General features: G+C 49.9%; 1 protein-coding gene across 2 annotated transcripts in view; it reads right to left on the bottom strand.

The window, feature by feature from the left end:
• Positions 1-22,483, bottom strand: part of Mbp (myelin basic protein) — a 112,474-nt gene that overhangs the window by 1,836 nt on the left and 88,155 nt on the right. Inside the window, exons 6-8 of one of the 2 annotated variants that reach the window (XM_059246773.1) lie at positions 9,643-9,747; positions 8,026-8,061; positions 4,052-4,174 (exon numbers count right to left, since the gene is read on the bottom strand). In XM_059246773.1, coding sequence (XP_059102756.1) covers positions 4,052-4,174; positions 8,026-8,061; positions 9,643-9,747 — 264 coding nt within the window. Of the gene's footprint in view, positions 1-4,051; positions 4,175-7,941; positions 8,062-9,642; positions 9,748-22,483 lie in introns of those variants that run through there. The other variant, XM_059246772.1, reaches the window with a different exon arrangement.

The following is a 22,483-nucleotide window of genomic DNA, read 5'->3' as shown; positions in this document are numbered from 1 at the left end:
CAGAGGAGTGAGGGCCAGAGCCAGCAAGGTGGGTACCTTTGCCTCCATGTTCTCTGTTAGGCTTTTTTTGTCTCTTGAACTACTTGGCCTGTCTTTGGTGAGCCTTAGGCCCCGTAATTGACTCATGCGTGCTCACCAGGTAAAGGTTGGCTTGGACTTGTGCCTGGAGACACGGAGTGAGCATTATCTGCTAAAAGCATGGGTACCTTTGTGCCCGTGAGACCCGACATCCTCACGGGAACACTCCAAGAGGCAAAGGCTCCCTTTATGCACCTGGAAATAAGACATGGGTCCCAAAGACAGGGTGACCCACAGCTCTCTCCAGCCAGGTGCTAGCTGCCACACCAAACTGGCAAATCTGAGCCCCTCCCTCAGGGCCAGCTGCTAAGAGTGGGGGAAACGACAAGCAGGAGGCAGGGGCAGCAGTGATGTTAAGAGCCAGGGAACCCTCTGAGGCCGCATCCAGCCCACTCACACAGCCTGTCAGCCCACCACGAGCTGTCTGTGTACTACGTCTTTATTACAACCACACGCACTGGAAATCGTCAAGTTTCCTTGACCTACGTAGAAATTTAAAGCCGTTTACAAAGCTGTTTACAGAGAGACGCCTAGGGAAGCTGTCGAACCCATTTAAGAGATGCGAGTATCACACACTCATGCCGCCAGCACACAAGCGGCAGGCACTCACACCTGAGTGGAGCCGTGGAGACAGTCCCACTTCACGAGTCCCGTCTTTCTGGAATCACCCATGGCCATGCATCTCATCTCAGAGCAGGGCCAGGTTTCCTGAGGAGCCACTGAGCAGGCCAACCCTCCTACACCAGATCGGTTCTGCCACACTCCATGTGTCTAACGCTCCCGGAACCCTGGGTGAAGTGACTAGTTACGTAGAGGATGAATCCGTGCTTCCCAGGGGAGTGTGGTTGCCGAGACAGCTGCTAGCATCTGGAGCAGGAAGCCTAGGGAACTTAGTCCAGGTTAGCTTTGAGGTTATTCGGCACAGGTGACCTCCTGGCTAAGTTCAGAGGTCACTGGAGAAAATCCCTTTCTGTACCCTCTTTTTAACCTTCAGAACCCAGGCAGTGGGTCAAGAAGGCCTTTTGCTTGGGGTAGAATTTATTTTCTTACTAGGATCTGCTCTAGGGACTGGGAAAATGCCTGCACTTAGCCCGACACAGAAAGTGGGTGTCGCTTGCGTTCTGCTCACATCACAGGTGTGATGCTTTCTCCCTGACAAACTTTCCTTAGGCACATGGGTCTCACTGAGCATTACAATGCCTAGTCCACAGGCCTTGGAGTGTATGGGCTCAGATAATCATGCACCTGCTTGATGAGGACTCAGAAGCCCGTGCCTGCCCTCTGTGTAGGCTAACCATGGACACATCCTACCAGTAAATACATGCACTGAACAGCTTGGGAATTACCTCAATGAGCTTGTGTTACAGACCCAAGCAGTCACAAATTGTGAAACCTTGATGTGGTGGTTCTCTTAGGAAACATACACCCTAGATCAGAACCTTTACACATCCCTTCATCTTCTGTGGGTTGACAGATGGTCTGAGAATGTGGGTCGTGTCTCCATTCTTATCAGAGACAAAGACACTAGATCTAAAGTATGAGAATCCATTCCCCCAAATACACGACCTCTTCAGTCACAAAGCATGAGAGGTGGAAGGAGAATGCAAGAGGGCATCCCCAACTCACCACCGGAGGCCAGTCTGTGAGGACGCACAGCTGGTGTGGATGCTGCAGTCCAGCTGTGTGGATGCTGCAGTTCAGCTGTGTGGATGCTGCAGTTCAGCTGTGGGGATGCTGCAGTCCAGCTGTGGGGATGCTGCAGTCCAGCAGTGTGGATGCTGCAGTCCAGCTGTGTGGTTGCTGCAGTCCAGCTATGGGAATGCTGCAGTCCAGCTATGGGGATGCTATAGTTCAGCTGTGGGGATGCTATAGTCCAGCTGTGTGGGTGCTGCAGGCTGGGACTCAGCACAGACTGCTGCTCTGTTCCTAGAACCACCAGTCACCTCTGCCTGGATACTGTTCTACAGGAATATTAATGTTTGACCCAAGAAAGAAGCTGGGTATGGTGGCACCGTGGTAGGCGGCGCCTTGAGGTTTACACCTGCGGCGGGGACTCTGGTTCACAGGCCTCTGTGTTCCCTGTTGTTCATCTTGGTGTCAGAAAAGAAACCAGCTGTGGAGAGCAGAGAATGACTGAGTGTGTTCGCTATCTGCCCCTGTGACATCAGAGCGCAGAGACCAGGTCTCCTCGCTCAGATGGAGTGAGAGAGAATGGTAGCTGTGGATGCCATCCTAAGGAGCAAGGGCACTTCTTAGACAGTGGCTTTTAGTGCCGGGACTGTCAGGAGCCCTGGACTCAGGGATAGTAAATGCCTCAGAGCCTGGTTAGCATGGGAAGCCACCTCCAACAGCTGCTAGGAAAGACACCCTGCTTGTCTCCAGCCTAGAGGCCCTGTGATGTAGACTCACAACTGGGGACTGAGCCATGTCACCAGATCCCCGGACCTTTATAAACCCGGTTTCTCCTGTGTCAGCCAGCCCAGAGACTCTGTAACCCAAGTGTCACTTTCCTCACCTCTGCCGAGGCATGCAACCGTAACCCTGACACCTGAATGCAGGCCTCATCTGCAATCCTGTCCCTGGAATACCCTCAATGAGCACCAGACTCAAGGATCCCCTTCTAGGGGATCCCTCTTTCCAGCTCAGTTGGTCACCTCCTTCTCCCAGAACTCTCTGAAGCCTTCTCCACACCTTCCTCTGCTTTTAGTGCTTCTCCTACATGTATGCTGGCTCTTCTTTTGTAACTTAGCCACGTCTCACATCCCTACTCTAGAGGTACAATACCCGCCACATGCTTCCCAAAGCACCTCAGCCTCTTTCCTCTCCAGAACGTCTTCCCTTGAACCGCCGAGCTCCAGGGCACCTGGATTGGCTTCTCAGATTTGAGAGGTGTTGGCCCTGCCTGCCAAGTCTCTAGGCTTCCTCCTTCTAGGAAGGCAGCCCTGGCCCAGAGTATCCTGGCTGTCCTGACAGTGGTCACCTTGACCACTGGGGATTCAGAGTGCCATACAATTGTTGAGAGAGTAGCTTTCACTAGGGGAAACTTGGGACTTGATTCAGAGTCAAAGCCTGGCCTGGGCACCCACGTTCCTCCAGGATAGACCTCATCCTTGGGGTTCCCTGGAGAGGACACAGGACACCTCTGAGCTCTGGTCTTCACTTCCAGGTGACCTTTTTAGAGTCACACTGTGAGATTTTCTGGGCCAGGCCAGCACTGCTTTATATAATAGCTACTGCTTGGCCTGTGGTGGAACCACACTCCTGCCAGGGCCCTTACCAGCACCTCAGCAGATATGAGGTAAGTGGGCACATCGCCCCCTAGACTGTGGATAAGGAAATCGTGTCTCAGAGAAGTCAGGAGTTGAGGCCATAGACTAACAAACAGTGGCCCGGGCATCTATCACTGGGCTGTATGATTCTGCTACCTATGCAGCTCATAGCGGGCCCTTTCCTGGGTCTTCCTGGGGCCCCTTGAGTGATTCTAGTGAGCCTCCCTAAGGAGTCTCCTATCAGCCATTTCCACATACAGGTGCTACTCATTCCCACCTAGGCCCTTGGCTGGGGACCCAGGTCAGTGGCGCACCAGACTTCCACCTCTAGGGAGAGAAGAGGCAGACTATGGGCTCACAGTGAGGCCCAGGGGATGCCTGTGCTTTGCACAGTGGTCTCCTTTAAAAGGCTCTTGGTTCCACATTCATTCCTAGGAAACCGAGAAGAAGGCAGAGCTATGTTAGCTAAGAACAAGGGAGGGCAAGATGTGGGTGTGGAGGAGGTGACTGAGCCTTTGGCTAAGCTTAGTTGGGGGATTCTGGAATTTGTCTTTCAGTGATACTCTTCCTGACCCTTGGCATCACTCTGAGGTCATGGTTTCGCCTGGAGGAGTGGGGCACAGTGAACCCGGAGCATGGTTCCAGGCCCCCACGTCCCACAGAGGTGCCCAGGTGTTTCCCCATTGGTAGAAATGTTACATTACCAGCTTAAAGATTTTGGAAAGCGTGCCCTGGGCGTCGTAGGCCCCCTTGAATCCCTTGTGAGCCGATTTATAGTCAGAAGCTCTGCCTCCATAGCCAAATCCTGGCTTCTGCCCCTCGGCCCCCTGCAAGAAAAGACCAGAGCTCAGTGTCTGCTCACACCTGCCACCGGGGCCTAACCCAGGAGGACTTGAACCACCAGGTGGCGTCGGTGAGTCATTCAGGAGCCAGAGCAGCACGGAGCTCTGATGGGGAGGGGCTGGAGAAGTGCCTGTCCCCAAGTCCATCAGGGGGTGTCACTGGAGAACAGAGGGCTCAGGCTGGGCCAGGTGGTGCTGTGTGTGCAGAGGCACAAGTGTCCAATTTTACAGGCAGCTGCGGAGCTCTGTCCAGGGCATCTTGGTGAGGAAAAGACAAGCATCTCAAATTCCCATCAAGGGCCTCTGCCCTCATCAGAGGAGGAATCCCATCTCCAGGAAGCCCCCAAAGGTGCTGGAGTCCAGGGGCGAGCAGGGTCACCCTGTACCTGGCCTTCAAGTTCGTGTCTGCTGGTCTTACACAGCTCGGATTCTGCTTACCCGTGCTCTGCTGCCTCTGTGGCCTGGGAGGAATCATCTTTGGACTCTGAGATTTTCCTTTCCTAAAGTAAAAGGCTGGTTTCCCAGTCTCTGGTCCAGGGCAGCCTCTCTATGGTGGCCATGGTTAGACCTAAATTCAGGCTCCTATTTGGTGCCACGGGCTGCTGGCACTGTGCAGGAAACAAGGGGCACCTGGTAGCAGCTCCTCCCACTTTCTAGGTGGCTGACCTTGGGCAGGTGTGGGAGCCTCAGTTTCCCGCATGGTGGGGTTTCTACTGCTTTCATTCACAGGATGGGGCAGAGTCCTAAGTGCCCACCTTTGCACTTGTGTCCTTCTGGAACTGGCCACTAAGGAGGGTAGGCACCCCTTCCTGCCTCCATTGGTCCACAGCCCCCTCACACTGTTGGGATGGCCACCCCCTGTGGGCTGCAGCAACGGACAGTGAGGACTGGAGTAAAGTCCCTCTGGGTCCCAGCACTGGCTTATGCACAAAGAAGGGTGCCTGAGGTAGGTTTGAGTGGTGACCCCAGCATTCTGGGTAAGGTCTTCACCCAGCCCCAGTGTGCGGTCCTGGAGGTTGACCAGAAAGACTCCCCCTGCCTCACAGAATTCTGCCCTTGAGGCAGAATTCAAGACTTTGCATTGGGTTTTGACAAGAGGAAACAGGAAACCAGACGTTGCCGACCTGCTAACTGCTAACAGCTCCAGCATCAGAAGCACCCTACAGCCTCAGCATACTAGCCTCGCTGACTCACAGAAGTGCTTTAGGCAAGAAGGATTTTGAGATGCAACCCAGCTATCCGCCATCTTAGACATGCTGTGGACGGGATCAAGAAGATCCCAGGCTCTTCCAGGTAGGCTGGCTTGAGGCAGGATGGAAACTAGGACCCAGGCCATGTGACCTAGCCTCCCCTATTCCAGCTACTCTCTTTAGTCTGTGTTTGGGACAGATAGTGGTCCCCTAGCTGCCAGGGGTCTGTCCAATGAGGTAAGGGAAGGGTTTTAGTGGATACTTGGGGCCAGCCAGAGACACTCATGTATCCTGGAAGCATCTTGGACACATGGGTTCCTGCACACCACATGGAGGGGTTGTGGCTGTCAGGGAGTGTGGCACCGAACACACAGGCAGCCAAGTGGCAGGAACACAGGCTTCTCTGGGTGAATGCTGGGGCCCTTTGACCCAGAGTATGGCTTTTCTCCCAAACCAAGAGTTTCTGTGACCTGAATTCGGCTAAACTTCCAGACTAATAATGTAGAACTTCCCAGTCACTTTCATCTTGGAAAGCCTCGACATTGTCAGGATACACACAACAGGGATATGAGAGAGCAAGAGGGAGTTTGTGAAATGCCAGACAAGAAGGCCATCCAGAAAACCTGGAAGAACTTTGGACGAAGAGAGACCCAAGGGGACATTGAGAGACCAAAGCTAGAGATTGCAGAGATATTTGCCAAGGCCTCTCCTGTTTGCTAGGGGGTCAAAGAGTCCTCCAGGACCAGGATGAAGTGTCCTCTTCCCACCCCCTCATATCCAGTCTTTGTACAATGCCACGACAACCCAGACTTAGAAAATTAAGACATGTATAGATAGCAGCAGCTAGAGTAAGGATTCTGGGTAAACAGACGTCATTCTTCATATCATCTTGTCTCCTGATGGCTCAGAAAGTCAAAGACAGAAAGAGGCTGTGAGTGGGGTCTAGGTAGACGCCTACCTTACTGTCACCAGTTCTGAAGATTTGCCATGGGAGGAAAAAAATCAGGTCCAATGGGCATTTACATAAAACGTTCCAGCAAACGGTTCATAGTTCAATGTGAGAAAGTGCTGGAATGTTGCAGGAGCTCCGTGGAATCTGCTGTCTTTCAAGCAGTCCTTCCTCTTGTACATCTTCCGCTTCTTATTTTATCTTTGTTTTTTGAGACAGCGCAACTCTGTGGTCTCCCCTACATAGGCTCACTTTGATCTCTTGGCAATCCTCCTGACTCCGCCTATTGAGTACTGGCATCACAGGTGTGTGCCCCGCGCTCGCTCGGCTGTCTGTCTTCTTCCTACTGCTGTTTCTACCCATCCCTTTTTCTTCTCTCTCTCTCTCTCTCTCTCTCTCTCTCTCTCTCTCTCTCTCTCCCCCCCACCTTCACTCATTCTCTGTGTGTTGTTTAGCTGCCACAGATGGCCTCTGTGCCGCACAATTCACAGAGAAACGACCTCTCACCACCCCCTCCCCCTCTGGCTAACAGGCTGGTGTTTATGCATCTATATAGCTCTGAAAATGACAGCTATTTACAAGGAAAAGAGCCATATCTAGTATCTGCTAGCAGCTGGGGTCAATATATTTGGTTAGGATTTATCAGTAAGCATTTTAAATTGGCATAGACATCAGGAGTCGCTAATGTTTAGAAGCCAAGCCATTCAACCAATTAAAACCTTCATTAAAACTTTGCTCTTGTGTCTAAAAAATCTAGAGCCCCCCAAGGAATCTTTCTTGGTGGCTTATTTCCTCAGTGTTAGCACTACTAACACAAAAAACACCAAATCTCCTGGACTGAAGGGCAGGGGGATACTAGAGATAAAACAACAGGGTTCGGCGTCTCTCCTTTAGATCAGCAGTATTGTTTTAAGGGGTGGCCAGCATCGTTCTGTACTTGGTCTGTGGGGACTCGATTTTCCCATCACAGCACTGGAGAGGAACTAGGGATTCTCTCCAGTGTGATGTGGCTCTTCCCTGGGGAGGCACTCAGAACCCTCGTGGGGAGGAGGCATGGGGCTTGCCTGGGGCTCAGCCTGGCAGCCATCCACACGGAAGGGTTTCGTCCCTGCCCTGAAACAGAAAACAGCCTGTCAACTGTGGTTGGCAAGCTGGGCTGGGCAGGAAAGAAAAGGCGAGTGTTAAGCAACAGAAAGAACTTAGAAGTCAGTGGGTTGTGCAGACTGCAGACGGGGAGGAAGCAGAGGAAATTCGGGCATCACCTACCCAGCTAAATCTGCTGAGGGACAGGCCTCTCCCCTGTGAGGAAGAGAAAGAAACAGTGACGAAAGAAACAGTGGCGATGTGGTGACGATCACCCCGGGCCAAGTCCTGGAACCAACAGGAACAACCAAAATGGCGTGCCTCCCCCAGCCGGAGCAGGCTCCCTCAAATGCGCCAGATCCAGGGGTTGGCAGGGCCATCTGCAGTTCCAAAGCCAGGGTGTGACTTCTGGCTCAGGGGACCAGTGCAGGGATGCACTGGTCTTGTTTACACAGCCGGGAGACCCGCCACAGCTGTGTCTCCCTGGGAACCTCTGGGAGCAAGATTGTGGTGGATTCAGAGAGCCCTGAGCCCAGTTCCGTTGAGAACACAGTTTGGATTTCAGGGTAATCATATCAGTTGATTGACAATGATCACAACGTCTATGGCCTTACCTTTCCTTGGGATGGAGGTGGTGTGCGGGGTGTCACCTGGAAGACAGAGAAGTGTGGGCAGTCCCACTCTCTCTCAGAGGGTCCCACCAGTTTATGTCTACAGACATGGGTCCAGTCTATTAGGTACCAGACACTAACACAGGCCTCTATAGTACACCCTTCCTGGGGATGGACATGCTGCACTCACTGATACTCACCTTCAACCTGATGCCTTATTTTAATGTGTCTGTTTTATGTGTGTGGGTTTGTCCATGTGAGTGCAGTTGCCCATGGAGGCCAGAGATGGTATCGGGGCTGGAGTTATAGGCAGTTATGAGCCACCCAACATGGATGATAGGGATTGAACTTAGATCCTTTGTAAGAGCAGTGTACTGGCTAGTTTTATGTCAACTCGACACAAGGTAGAGTCATTTGGGAAAAGGGAATCTTCAATTGAGAAAATTCCTCCATAAGATTTGCCTGTAAGCAAATCTGTAGTGATTTTCTTAATTAATGACTGATGTGAGAAGGTCCAGGTAATTGTGGTTGGTGCCATCCCCGGGGGAGGTGGTCCTGGGGTCCATAAGAAAGCAGGCTGAGCAAGCCAGCAAGAAGCATTCTTTCATGGCGTCTGCTTCAGTTCCTGCCTCCAGGTTCCTTTTCTGACTTCCTTCCATGATGGACGGTGATGTAGAAGTGTAAGTGAAATAAACCCTTTCCTCCTCAAGTTGCCTTTGGCCATGGTGTTTTATCACCGCAATGAGAAATGCAACTCAGGCAGGTAACATGCTCTATTGATTACTGAGCCATCTATCCAGCCCCTCATCATTAGCTTTTCATAAACTTTATTGTGGTGGTTCGAATGAGAATGACCCCCATAGGTTCTTATATGTGAGTGCTTGGCCCCCAGTGGGTGGAACTGTTTGGGAAGGATTAGGAGGTGTGGCCTTGTTGGAGGAGGTGTGTCACTGGGGTGGGTCATTCCCACTTATCACTCTATCTATCTATCTATCTATCTATCTATCTATCTATCTATCTATCTACACAGACATTCTAATGAAATCACATGTTTCCCTTACACCCACAGGGCACCCCATCCATCTACTTAGTGTCTGTTATTTAGCATCAGCATTAATGCAATTTGTTATAATTGATAAACAAATACTGGAGCATTATTGTTATCAGCTGGACACCTGAGGGTTCACCCTATGTGGTGTGCATCCTATGTGTATAGACAAACGTCTTGTGTCCTATTTTACAATGCCACACAGAGCTGGCCTAAAACACCCTGCCTTTCTCTGCTCACCCTTCAATCCTCCTGGGCAATGCCTAATCCCATCCTTAACCCTTCTCAGGGTTACAAAGCCTATATTTTTTACTTAAGCATCAACTAGCTGTCTGGTTCCAGGAAAACTGAGTTCTTATTGGAATACACGCTTTGTTACATGGCAGATGTAGCTAAGAGTGCCCTTTGGGACTTGGAATCCTTGTGACCAAGTTTCTACTGAGGATGGTGTCCCTCAGGCCAGCTACAACCTGAGAAGGATCCCAGGAAGCCACAGGTGAGCTAAGGACTCTCTTGGATCCAGAAACCCTTCCTTTGATGATTTCTTGGTCCCCTTATGCATGGTCACTTACAATGTTCTTGAAGAAGTGGACTACTGGGTTTTCATCTTGGGTCCGGCCATGCTGTGACTTCTGGGGCAGGGAGCCATAGTGGGTAGTTCTTGATGTGTGTGAGTCCTGAAAGAGAGAAGCATACAGCTTAGGATGAAAAGAGCATAGCTGGGTCATGTCTGTCCTCCTGAGGAAAGTGGGTTTCCACTCCGTGAGTCCTGGTGATTGGGAAGCCGCTGGCATGTCACCAGACACCCGAGTTAAGCACAGGGCTTATTGGAGCATGCTTGGTAGCGTAACCACAGCTTGCCAGGTGGATGCTCTCTATTTCTGAAGCCATCACTGACAGAGGTCATCTGTTCATTAGCTTTGGAGTGACAGCATGCATCATAAGCTAAACTCTGCCTCAAGTCACCGGAATTCTGAGTCTGCTGATGTGTGAACATCACTTTCCCATCTTGAGTAAGACGGAAGTAAAGAGTGATCCCTGGTGTGAGTGTCCTTCTGGTCTGAGCATTCATTGTCCACAGAACCCAAAGGTTCTAGGTCAGTGGATACAGCCAGTAAGACACTCTAGCAAGCAAAGAGGCAGTGATGTATCCCAAGTGAGCATGAGCTGGGAGGGGAGGCTGTGATGACTTGGCTTTTGCTGGATGCTGTCCTCCTGGCTGCCACTCAGAATCTGGGCTCAAGCCAGTGGGCATGCACAGTACCACAGGAAGAGTCTGCATCCAAGCAGGCATCCTTGGAAAGAAGTCCGTGAAGAGACTTCACAGCATCACAGTTCTCAGGAAATAACAGGGAGTTCAGCAGGAGCCCTGCATACGTTAACTCGGGTCTGCCTGCCTCTGTTGCTCGCAGCTCATGCTCAGAACCACCACTGTGCCCGGAGGAACCTCACCCAGCCAGCAGCAAGGGGCACAGCAGGAGTGATGTGTGTAGCCTGTCTGCAGAGGTCACAGCTAAGCATCAGAGACGGTAGTCAGGTCACTAGCAGCATCCTGTCTCTCTGTATGTGGCTTGGGGGAGCCCCCTTGAGGAGTTTGCCACTAGAGAGCCAAGAGCCGCTTCTCTGGAGCTTTTGAGGGTGTGGGTGACGGGTGTGGCTCCGTGGGTGATGACTAGAGTTTCACAGGATGCCGTTGGCCAGTTACTCAGCATTTCTCGGAGTCTGCTATGTCGTGATCCTGATTGTGATGAACTAAACAGCTAACACAGTTCCACCTTCTGTGTTGAACACCCTGAGGGCATGGACAAATGTCTACTCCACACCCTTCATTATAGATAGCATCAGACAGAGCGCTTGTTAGTAGTTATACGATCCTAGCTGTGGGTTTCCACACATCAAGGTTTGGTCCCTCCCTGTCACTTTGATCCTGTTCACCCACCCCACCCCCAACACTGACGGACCTTGGACACAGTTTTTGTCCCCCCTTTCCCCTCTTTCTATTGCACAGAGACCAAAGCTCACTGCTTCCTGGGGACCACACACTGAATCTGCTCACTCTTCAAACTGCCCTCCCAGCCCACCTCCACCTGGCACCTTCTGAGTGGCTGCTCTGTCTTCCTCTCCACCCCCATCCTTCCCACCCTGACAGTCAGCTCACACTCTGAAAAACTCTTAAGATCCGTTCTTCTTCACTTCACCCGTGTCCAGCGGCCTGCTGAGGATTCAGAACGCCATTCACTCTTAACTGCTGTGAGGGGCCTGACCTTCCCGGACTTCCACGTGTGTCCTCTGCTACCCCTTATCTGCTGGTTCTTAGCAATGTCACAGCAGTAGACCATCAGCTTAGAGAAGCCTCTGCCTAACGTGGGCACCAGGCGACATTTCTTCTAGGCACATCTTGTCAGCCTGCAACAGTTAAGCACCGCCCCTCACCCAACCTTTATCCAAGTTCTTACTTTATGCTGGTTTTCAAGTCACAGGAAAGATTCTGCCTAAAACCCCTCAGCTTGCAATTGGATTAAACTAGAAGAAATGCTTAAATGCACATTCGTTTTTTGAAGGTGCAGCTTCTCACTCATGTCACAGACCTCATGCTGGAAGCATGGATACACTGAGAGATTTGGAAAAACATTGTGGAAATAAGATGCATATCAGCTCTGAATGCTAAAGAAAGGCTACAGAGTTTCATTACTTGTTTCTATAGTGAATACATTGTTCACTAGTGTGATAGTTTGAATGTAACTGGCCTCCATAAGCTCATAGGGAGTGGTACCACTAGGAGGCATGGCTTTGTTGGAGTAGGTGTGGCCTTGTTGGAGGAAGTATGTTACTGTGGAGGTGGGCTTTGAGGTCTCATATGCTCAAGCCATGCCCAGTGTTTCAGACCACTTCCCATCACCTGTGGATCAAGATGTAGCTCTTTCTGCACTCTCAGCCCCTTCTCCGGCACCATGTCTGCCTGCGTGCCGCCATGTCCCACCATGATGATGATGGACTAAACCTCTGAAACTGTAAGTCACTCAATTAACTATTTTCTTTATAAGAGTTGCTGTGGTCATGGCTTTGCATCTCTTTGCAGGAGCAGAAACCCTAAGTAAGACAGCTAGCCTTTGGGGTGGGACCGTGCTAATCTTCTTTGTATCATTCCAGTTTTAGTGCTGCCAAAGCAAATACACAGACACCAAACTTTTGGGAGAAAAGTAATTTAAATATTTTAAGGAGCTCAAGAGCTTTTGTAGGTTGTAGTGGAACTCTTAGAGCTATGGAATCTGGGGTCAGGACTGTCCATGATAAGTCAGGGAGTGGCCTGTGCAAGCATCCACTATAGGCAACTACTGCATAGCCTGCAGAGATCTCTTTTAATGTAGGACCTAACCACAAAGCGGTCTACATGGGTCATCCACATGGCTAACATACACACTGGCTCAGACACTGACTTGGGCTCTTGGATCTACACTGTTCCATAGATAATTTGAGGTAGCAATGTCACTATATCTGCTCTGCTACATCTGCAGATTTTTTTGAATCAAAAGATATTCAAGCAATCATATGTCTATATAATAGCAGCCAACAGCTAAACACAAACCCAAAATTTAAATGCCACTAGACCAGTGGCAGAAAAGAACCTGACGAAGCAGTTGTAGCATTTGGCCTGAGCTGTATCACAGCAGTAGAATGCTTGCCTAGCACATGTAAGGCCCTGGGATCAGCCTCTGGCATCCCAGAACAACTCACTATAGTGCCATGTAGAAAATCTTTAGGCTAGAAACTAGGAAAGAGACCAAAGAAGAGTTAGAGGAGAGGCACTCTGTATCCATGGATTGGCAGAACCAAATAGTAGAGATGTCACATCTATCTACCTATTTAATGAAATTGCTGGTAGGATTTTGATTAGATACCGACAGACTGATCTGGACCTAAATGGGAATGCAAAAGAATCAAAGGAGCTAAACCGCTGTAAAAATGTAGACGTTACCCAAATCACATGGCTTTATCTTCAAGATTTATTACATAGCTATAGTAATCAAGCAAGGCTTCCAGACATGACACCAAAAGCTGATTCATCAAGAAAATAGGTAAATTAGACCCCATCAAAGCTCAACACTGTTAACACACAAAATACTCTTAGGAGCATGAACAGACAAATGGCAGACTTGGAAAAAACATTTGCAAATCACATGTGAGAAAAAAAGAATTAAACACAAGATATATATATATATATATATATATATATATATATATATATATATATATATATATATATATATATATTTTAAGAAACACTAAACCTTCAAAACTCAGTAGTAAAAGTTAATTGATTAAAAACTAGACAAAACACTTCAACAAACATTTCACCAAAGATGTGTGGAAAACAAATTAGCACACAAACAACAACTGCTCACTATCAACAGCCACCAAGAACATGCAAACAGGAGCCATGAGATGCTACTACTCACCTGTTCAGATAGTTAAGGAAAAATGCAGGCAATACCAAGTGTTGGCTAGTACAGGGAGCAACTGGAACTCCCATGCATTGCCATGGGAGTACAAAATAGCACATCACTGGGAAAAACAACTTAGTGGTTTCTTACAGCATCAACTGTGTATTTATTGGATGGCCCTGCAATCACATTTCATGCTTTGAAGGATGAAACAGAAATGCTATATTTTTGAAAGTGATTTTAAAATGAATATATTGATCACTAATCATTTGAAGGAAGACAATTTAGATCTTAAATAAAGAACTTATATTCACTCAAAGCCTGTCCATGATGGCTTATAGAACTTTTTATTTCCTGCAAACTATAAGCAGCTCAAATGTTCTTCAACAGGAGAATCTACACACTGTGGTACGCTTATTCAGTGGAATGCTAATTAGCAATAAAACAAACAATGTTTTGAAACACATTATAACACCAAGGCATCTCTAAGTCATGCTGAATGACAGAAGCCATTCAAAAAAGATTTTACATACATCGTCTTTTTTAGGTGACGTTCTTGAAAAGCCTGTCCTATGATGGTGGGGACTAGAGCAGGGTTGGCTGTAGTTAGGAGACTAGAGAAATGGGTGTTTTGAGTACACAAGGAAGGGGGACTGTCTTAGGCTGACCTATCTTTGTGGTAGTAGCTACACAAGTTTATACATCTGCTAAAACATATAGAACTCTATACAAAGCAAGTCTGTTTTTGCTATATGTTAGTTTAGAAAATAAAATAAGGCCATTTAACATGAATTATGACTGCACAGCATTCACGGAACCACCATACTGTTCTGTGAGTTTTCCCACCAGAACCTTCGTGGGAAGGCAGCCTGAACCTCGGCTCCCACCCTGGAGCTTTCCTCACACGCTGCTCTTGCTTCATTAGGTAGAATGGACTCCCTTCCACACATGCCACTGCCTCGTGAACCAGGCAGCTCTTTTTAGCTGCCAAATATTGCCATGTTGGATTGTCTGTCCCAGCTTTCCAGAGCTGCTCATGCCTTCGTCTGGGTTTTACTCTTTCATAGGGAAGAAAAAAGTCAAGCCTGTGTGGGTCCCAGGGTGCTAACTGGGGAACTCTCACGGTGGCTCTCTAGAGAGAGGATGAAGGAGGGCAATAGAAAACCCTCCTCCTACCACAGTGTGCAGGAAGAGCTAGCCATGGGAACAGGAGGGCACTTGCCAGGACCCGATGCCAGAACCCCAGGAGTCCTTGGGAAGCTGCTGGGTGGACCAGGCCCCAGCCTCCTCACGTGCAGCATGGGCCTGAAGTGCAGTTGGGAAGAGGGTGGCAATTCTTTGGTGTGACAGTCACACCTTGGGACATACCCCAACTCTAGACCTACCTGGCTTTGTGATGAGTATAGCAAAATCCAAGAGGCCACCTCAGTTGCCATGGTAGCAACATTCTGGGCTGGGGCAAGAGACTACATGGGTCAGACCAGGGCTGCATCTGAGCTCATTTTTTAAAATACGCAGGACACAAGGGTCACATTTTAACCATGTCTGAGGACACAGTTCAGTAGCCACTGCATCCATTACCACCCGGCAGAATCTGTCCTAGTTAAGCCCTGATCTCTCTCCGGCCTCCAGGACCACTACCCTGCTTTCAGACTCCACGAAGATGGGAATATTTTCTCCCAGTCTGTAGCCTGCCTGTTCACACTCCTAACAGTGTTTCATGCAACAGTGCTGAGCTTTGATGGGGTCTGATTTACCTATTTTTTTGATGAACCAGCTTTTAATGTCAGGTCTAGGAAACTCTTGTCTACCCCGGTCAAGAAGATTGTCTCCTATATTTTGTCTAAAATTGTAGAATTTTCTAGTGTCAGTAGAGGTTTATGATTCAGTTTCAGGTGACTTCTGTATAAGGTGAGGGTTGAGTTGATTAACATTTGTTGTTGGCGGTGTTTGGCAAGGGGGTGTCCAATTGTTCCAAGGCTGCCTGTTGAAAAGATCATCATTTTTCTGTTGGGTTGTCTCTCTGTCTCTTTGTCAAAATGCAATTCACCATAGGTAATCCCCCCAGTCCCCTGCCGTGGGACTCACTCCATATTCCGTGTAGGAATATTCCGGATTTTCTGAGTGTCTGCCCAAGGGCCCTGGTGACGGGCAAGGTCCTTGCAATCTGGTGAGCTGGCGTCTTTGAGAGAAGGGGCTTTCGTCTCTTAGTTCATATGGGCTACACATGCAATTATTCTCTGGCAGGTAACTGCGTGGCTGTGCTCACTAAGGCTGAGGGAGGAGTCCACACTGGATGGTTATTATTGTTCCCCAAGACTGCAGCCTCTGTCTATGCCCGGCTTGTCTCCAGCAGCACATCCTCCTTGTCTAGGTTACTAACAGGCATCCTAACAAGGTCAGTTCACCACCAGCAAGAGGGACCACAGGACCAAGGCCAGTGCTGGCTTGGCAAGGACTCACAGAACCTGAGGGGGTTTGGGGGGTCTTGCTACCTGGCTTGCCTGAAGCCCATAGCTGTGTTTGGAGTTGAACATTTGGAACAAGTGAGGGCCTGTCAAACTAGTCTTGTTTTTAAAAATAAAAAAAATCCGTTGTTTGGACAGCGGTGCATACTTACGGGAAGGTGATAAATAAGTGATGTCCCTGCTGTGGGACAGCCCAGGATTTGTGCTGCAAAAGGCTGTAAATGGGATCCCACTACACGCTGTCTTCTCTTTGTCTATTTTTTTTCTTTCAATTCTTTCAATTGTTTTCTGTCAATTCAGCTTTGCATTGCATTAACAAGAAAAGCTGACAACAAACTTTTTGAGGCGACATAAGGCAAAATGGTGATGAATCGCTTCGCTTGGAACTGTGGAAGGGATCCCCGGCCAACCAGGTCATTGATCTCTGGGGCTGCGGGCTTTCTCCATTAGCCTGTTTGTACTGTTTTTGAAAAATTAACGATCTCCCTCAGCTGGAAACGGTGCCCATCACCAGCAGGGGGCGCTCAGACACGCTCTCTGCAGAGGCCGGGAAAGGGATTTTTCAAGTTTTTTCCAGTTTCCTGTAGGTGAAAGCTGGGAACCCTAAGCCTGGGCGTTCTATCAGGGGGTCAGTGGCTCTCAGACTGTCTGCTTGCTCCCCTGAAGAGAAGCTGCTCCTGAAAACATCATGAGACACATCCCTATCGTCTGCAGTTCATTACAGGTCAGGAGTGACCGACTATCAGTGCAGCCATTTCACAAGGGCGTGGGGGCCTAGGGTTTTATGGTCAAGGAAATAAAAAGATTCCAATTCTGACTTCATTGCTGGTCTGACAAGTGTCCCCCAAGCCCCCTTGCCTGGAAGTATGACCAGCGTCCCCCAGGGGCCTGGGGTTACACTTTCTTCCTTCTCCTATCTCCAAACAGATTTGTGTAAGCACCGAAGAACACGCACACCCACACAGGAGATGCTATGTCCCTCACCGACCTGAGTCCAAACCGTCACCCGGCACTACTGCCCTGCTTTGCTTCATTTGCAGGGTGAAACTGAGATGCAAGAGGTCCAAGGACCTTCCTGCCGAGGCCCCTGGGTAGTCCGGGTCCAGTGCTGGAACTAGACAGTGGGTCACGCTACAGGCAGCGGCTACAGGCAGCTGCCGGCTTGTCATACGGCAAAAGGGTAAGAGGCGGGAGCAGAACAGAGTTTCGAGTCACAGCTTTTACTTACTTAGTTCAAAGTTTGCAGATTTATACTGAGTTCTGAAGCTGTGGGCCAGAAAGAAATTGTTTATATCTGGGGATAAGAGCTGAGTTTTGAGGATGGATGGAGTCCACTGGGCCTGGGAAATCAGTTCCTAATTAAGTTGGATTTGCAAATGCGATCTCAGTTAAGGTTAATGACAGGGAGCATTTCCCATGTCATTATCATCACAATGGTTTCATTTCCACGTAATTAAAATGTAGGACCCTGTTAGTTTCTGTCAAAGGAAAAACTAGGCCTCAACACCAGCAGTTAGGAACATTCTGTTCCACCCATGGGAGACAAAATTCAACCAGGTTATCTTCTGATACATGTTCCTTTCTTTCCTTTAAATTTAATTTTAAGCCATGCCCCCCCCCCCCCCACACACACTGGGCAAGGGCTTTGCTACAGAACCTCACAGAAGGTTGCAAGCATCTCAGCCACGTGGTGGCGTCAGGACACCACAGTCCACAGAGTTCTCATTCTCGAGACCCAGAGAGAGGGAGTGAGAAAATTAATCTGCGTTTAACTGTCTTTAATTGACCTCAGAGGCCAGGGCCTCGGAGGCTGCTCTGTGAGGCCTGGGTGGCAGCTCAGGGCCTTGAGAAAGTGTTTTCTCCCATCTGTACTCCCCACGACTGACACCCACAGAGCTTTTCTCTGTCAGGACTGGCCTCTGCTGCCTCTCCTGCCCTAAAGCTTTTGTGTTGGCTCACACTCTCCTCTGTAATGCTGTCTCCAGAGAAAGAAGGCCATAGCTAGCTTCTTTCACGGTCTGATTGTCACTCGTGAGTCAGTGGCAGGGCTCAACAGCCAACCTGTCTGTGATCCATTTAAATGTCCGGGTCATGAAGAAATGAGGGTCATAGGCAACCAACATTCTTGACAAAAGTCTCAGGATGATGATCTGTATAGAGAAGCAGTCTACAGCAGGAGGCCATCTTTCTCCATTTTTGACTCTTCGTACCCTGACTGCCCAGATACTGTGGCTGTTTCAAGACATTTCAGCACGTGTGTCCCTCTCACCCCTGGCTGGCTCCAGTTCTAGCCATGTTCACACTCGTAGAGGAAGCTAGGACACCATTTGTGATCAAACTACTTCTGTGTCTCAGGAGAGAGTGTTTCTCTCTCTCTTTTTCCCCTAGCAAAATTCATGCATTTGAAATTCTGGGGTCTGGGAGTGATGTGCAGACTTCCCTGTTTTGGGGTCTTTGCCGGGCATCAGAACATAGTGTTTCGCGTCACTGACGATTATGATCTTCGATGAAAGAGAACTCTTTTCTTCATGGGAAGCTGGGCAGCATCCACTTGGCTTTTCTCACTTTCTGGGCAGGTGTGGACAGACTTCCTGTGTAGGTGGAAACTTCAGGACGTCCCCTGACTTCACTGTACTGCACTTCCCCTCAAGTCACTGTCCCCTGAGACTCAGCCGTGACCAGAAAGACAGACAGAAAGCCGAGGCACTTCTGGTGTTAACTGGGTGCTCACCAGGCCAGGGATTTCCTGGCTTCAGAGGCCTCCAGCTCTGATGCCTGCTTCCAGACCTCTCCCGGCCAGTGGCTCCCCAGAAGAGGGGTGACAGAGGTGGGCAACGGGCCCTGTGGGAGCCGAGGCTGTCACACTCAGAAGGAAGTCACAGACCTCTTCACCTCTCCTCCTTGAGGAGGTCAGCAGCTTGGTGGCACCTAGCCCCAGCATCCGTTAGTTCCTGAGGCTTTGCCCCTGCTTCCTTCTAAATACAGTGGGAAGCAGAATGGGTCTTAATGCTCACATTTCTTCACTGCTTCCAAGTACCCATTGTTTTTAAGATCCCAATGTGTCCAAACTGTAATATTTAATAAAAATATCAAGCAGAAGTCACACTAGAAGTATAAACCAAATACTGATGATACGGGGCCCTTTTCTTTGGGGACAAGGTCATGCTATGTAGCCCTGGCTGACCTTGAACTTGTGATCTCCCTTCACATCTCTAGTGCTGGGATTGAAGGATGGGCCTGGTTTTGCAGCTTTGGAACTTTGGGTTCATTTGCACAATGTGTGGGCAGCACGCAGGGTTGGGGTCTGGGGAGGTTTCCTTGGAAGGACGAGGGAAACAATGAGGTTTTCCAGCAAGCAAGGCCTTGAGCTCAAAGCAGGTACTGGGTGCTGAACAGACATCCCTGCACTAGAAGGCTGGGCTTTCAGGCAGGTCGCTGGCCTCCTGTCCTGGTCAGCACTCGCTCCAAAGATGACAGTGAGGACCCACTCCCATGGGCAGCCACAAAAAGCCGTCCAAATCTACTCAGAGCCATGTGTGGAGCCACAAGGAGGAAGTCAGATCCGTCAAACACTTGGGGAGCCCCTCTGTGTGGGCAGCACCTGGATCTTCAGGCTACACTTCCTGGGGTGGAGGAAGATCTAAGGAGCCTGGCCCCTGCTGAGGCCCTGCCTCTGCCTCTGGGGCGGCTCCAGAGCCATCTCACATGATTGGAACCTCTCCTGAAGACAGGAGACCAGTGAGCTGGGGATCTTCAAAGCAACACCTATCGTAGGTTCCACTTAACTCACACCCTCAGTGTAACAGCAGAGGAAACTGAGACCCAGAGCAGAAACAAGCTGCCTGGAGGCTGTAGCAGCATAGGGTGGGTGGAGCCTCTGGAGCCTTCGGGTTCAGCATGCCTTCCGGGCTGCTCGCGGTGATCTTGGGTCTTTCTAGGACAGGTTGGGAATGGAGTACACAGAGGTGGGATTGCCCATGTCATACCAGGAAGTCCTCTCTGAGCACACACATCTTTCTCACTTGGTTAGCACCAAATCCCCTCTGGATAGATACCAGGCCTCCCTCTCTGGTCACAACCACTCACAACCGAGCAAGCCTATCTCTGAGGAGGCCATACCCCAGGGACATTCCTCTGCAGGCTGGTAGAATGACACCTAAGCCTCAGGCTTCTGGTTCTCACTTTGTGACAAAGGATTCCAGAATCCCAGAGCTGGTGGGGCTGATGCAGTGTGGGCCCTTTGGGAGACCTCTTGGGCCGTGCACAGTGGTGATGGGTGGATGGTACCCTGCAAGGCTGGCAAGGAGAGGCTAAAAAAGGCTTTCAAATGAAGCAGACACAAAGCACCTGGTGATGTGGACAGAGGAGACGGTCCTTCCTGTTTGCTGCTCCCCCCAGGTTCTTGCTAAGCCACAAGCAGTGAGAGGCTGTCCTCATGGATGGGGTCTCCTTAGCTCCTGCCTAGTTTGTCCATTGTGTTCCTCCTCAGCAGAGCATGCTGCTGCCTGGTGCCAGTCCATGCCAGGCCTGGGCCCAGCAATCCACAATGCAGGAAAGGAGAAGAAGGCTGCCCAGAAGGGACACACAAGACCTGTCTGCATTTCTGGGGAGCTGCTCATCACCCCGAGCTCCACACTTTTCCCTCCTCTAGAATTTTTGCTTTTTGTTCTCAAATGCTCTTCTATTTGTCTCCTTCTGCTCCTCCCCCCCCCCCCCCAAGCTCCAAAGAATAAGCATGGCCAGCCCCAAGGAAATGACTGGGTCTCTTAGGACTGAAGAATGCCTAGTGGGGAGTCTGGTGCTTGAGGAGGCCATTAGCAGTGTTGGGGTTTTTGTTACAGGGTCTGCAGGTGTGTTAGCAGACAGAGAGATGGAGGTGGGAGATGGAACACATAATATAGTGGCATGCACGTGTACCCACTTCACCACAGACAGAGACAGGGAGGTGCCTTGTTAGCATAGTAAGGAGGATGTCCCACGGCTACAAAGCATTCACAGCCACTCAGCACAGACTACCAGCTCAGCAGTGCTCACTGGTGTCTTCTGAGTTTTGAACTTGTAGGGAGAGAGTTCGCAGCCCCTAATGCCTTAAGTTGCTGTCCAACCTGCGGCTTCCGCCTAGTGCCTTTCTCTCCTTGGCAAGCTCATTTCAAGTCACTGAATCCTGAATGGCAAGAGTGTTTCTGAGACCACCAGTGGGGCCGGCCCTGGCTGTGCATCCCCTGTGGCTGATGCTCTATCATCCGCACCCTGTGACCCCTCACCACTTTCATAACAAGACAACCACAGTGCCGGAGGAAGACATCACCCGGGACCATCATCAGGAAGGAAGCCCTGTGGGCTTGCAACTCTGAGAGGAAAACTCCCAGGCTGTCAGGACAGACACTCGCCTCTGTGCTTACCTGACATGGGGACAGACCCAGAACCGTGACTCTGCCTTCCCTGGTGGATCAGGAAGGCCAGGGTAACTTCAGCACACGGGCCCTGGAAGAGTTCTCTGCTGCCTGGTAGAACCCATTAGTCTCTTGCCTTTAGATTTGGCTTATACCTGTTTTTCCTCACGGTAGATAGCACCTAATAACCCCTGTCTGTTTTACTTTGGTCCCAATGTGTGTTCAAGCCAGTTAGTTCAAACCCTGTTTGAATGAAAATGGGAACTCACAGATAACATATGCAAAGAACTTCCCGCTGGGAACCTGTAGCATGTTTTAGTATCCTAAATACGTGTCCACAAGAGACTGGACTCTGTGACCAGGCAAGGATGTCATTTACAGCTGGCCTGAGGTTTGGCCAACCTTTAAAATATATGCACAGAAAATTGAAAGTATATACAGTTGAGATGAAGATGTAGAGACTAGGAGGGCTTGGCTTCTCTCTGCTAAGTAACACTTAAAGGAGAAAAAGCAAATATTCTCTTGAGAGTTCCTGGCTGTGGTCCACTGTGGGAAACCCTGGGGCTCTGGCCAGAATCTCCACTCCACTCAGGGTCTGCTTTCTGGAGCAGAGTGTCTCAAGTCTAGGGGAGGACAGGGTAGATGGTGCCAGCATTGTTCAAGATGATCCAAGTGCCCTATGGCTTGGTTCAGTCATCTAGCCCTGTGTCCCACGTGCCTCTCTTGCCTTTAGGTGAAGCACCTGGCATTGTCACAGGATTCACACCTGTCACACTAGCTGCATGCTAAGTCCTGATACAGTGGAGCCGGACACTTGCCGGGCAAGTGCTGTCATCCCAGACCTTTGCCAGTTTAGGAAAGTCAAGTGGATGCAGGCCCCAGCAGGTCCCTAGGGATCCCAGTGCTGGAAATGCATCCAAGGCCCTGGGCTGGTGTAACCTTGCTTTTCTCTGCTGCCCTTTCAGCCCTGGCCCCTGCCTGGCCGTCCTAGAGGCCATTGGATGTTCCTCATTCTTCACGGCTCTGCGGCAGGGCATGGGACAGTGCCCATCTCAAGCACCTGCTGCTTGCTCCCCAGGGTGCCCACCTCAAGCAGATTCCTGTGTAAGC

This window comes from Peromyscus eremicus, chromosome 19 (genome assembly GCF_949786415.1).
Source record: "Peromyscus eremicus chromosome 19, PerEre_H2_v1, whole genome shotgun sequence".
NCBI lineage: Eukaryota > Metazoa > Chordata > Mammalia > Rodentia > Cricetidae > Peromyscus > Peromyscus eremicus.
This window is presented reverse-complemented; position numbering and strand designations above follow the sequence as displayed.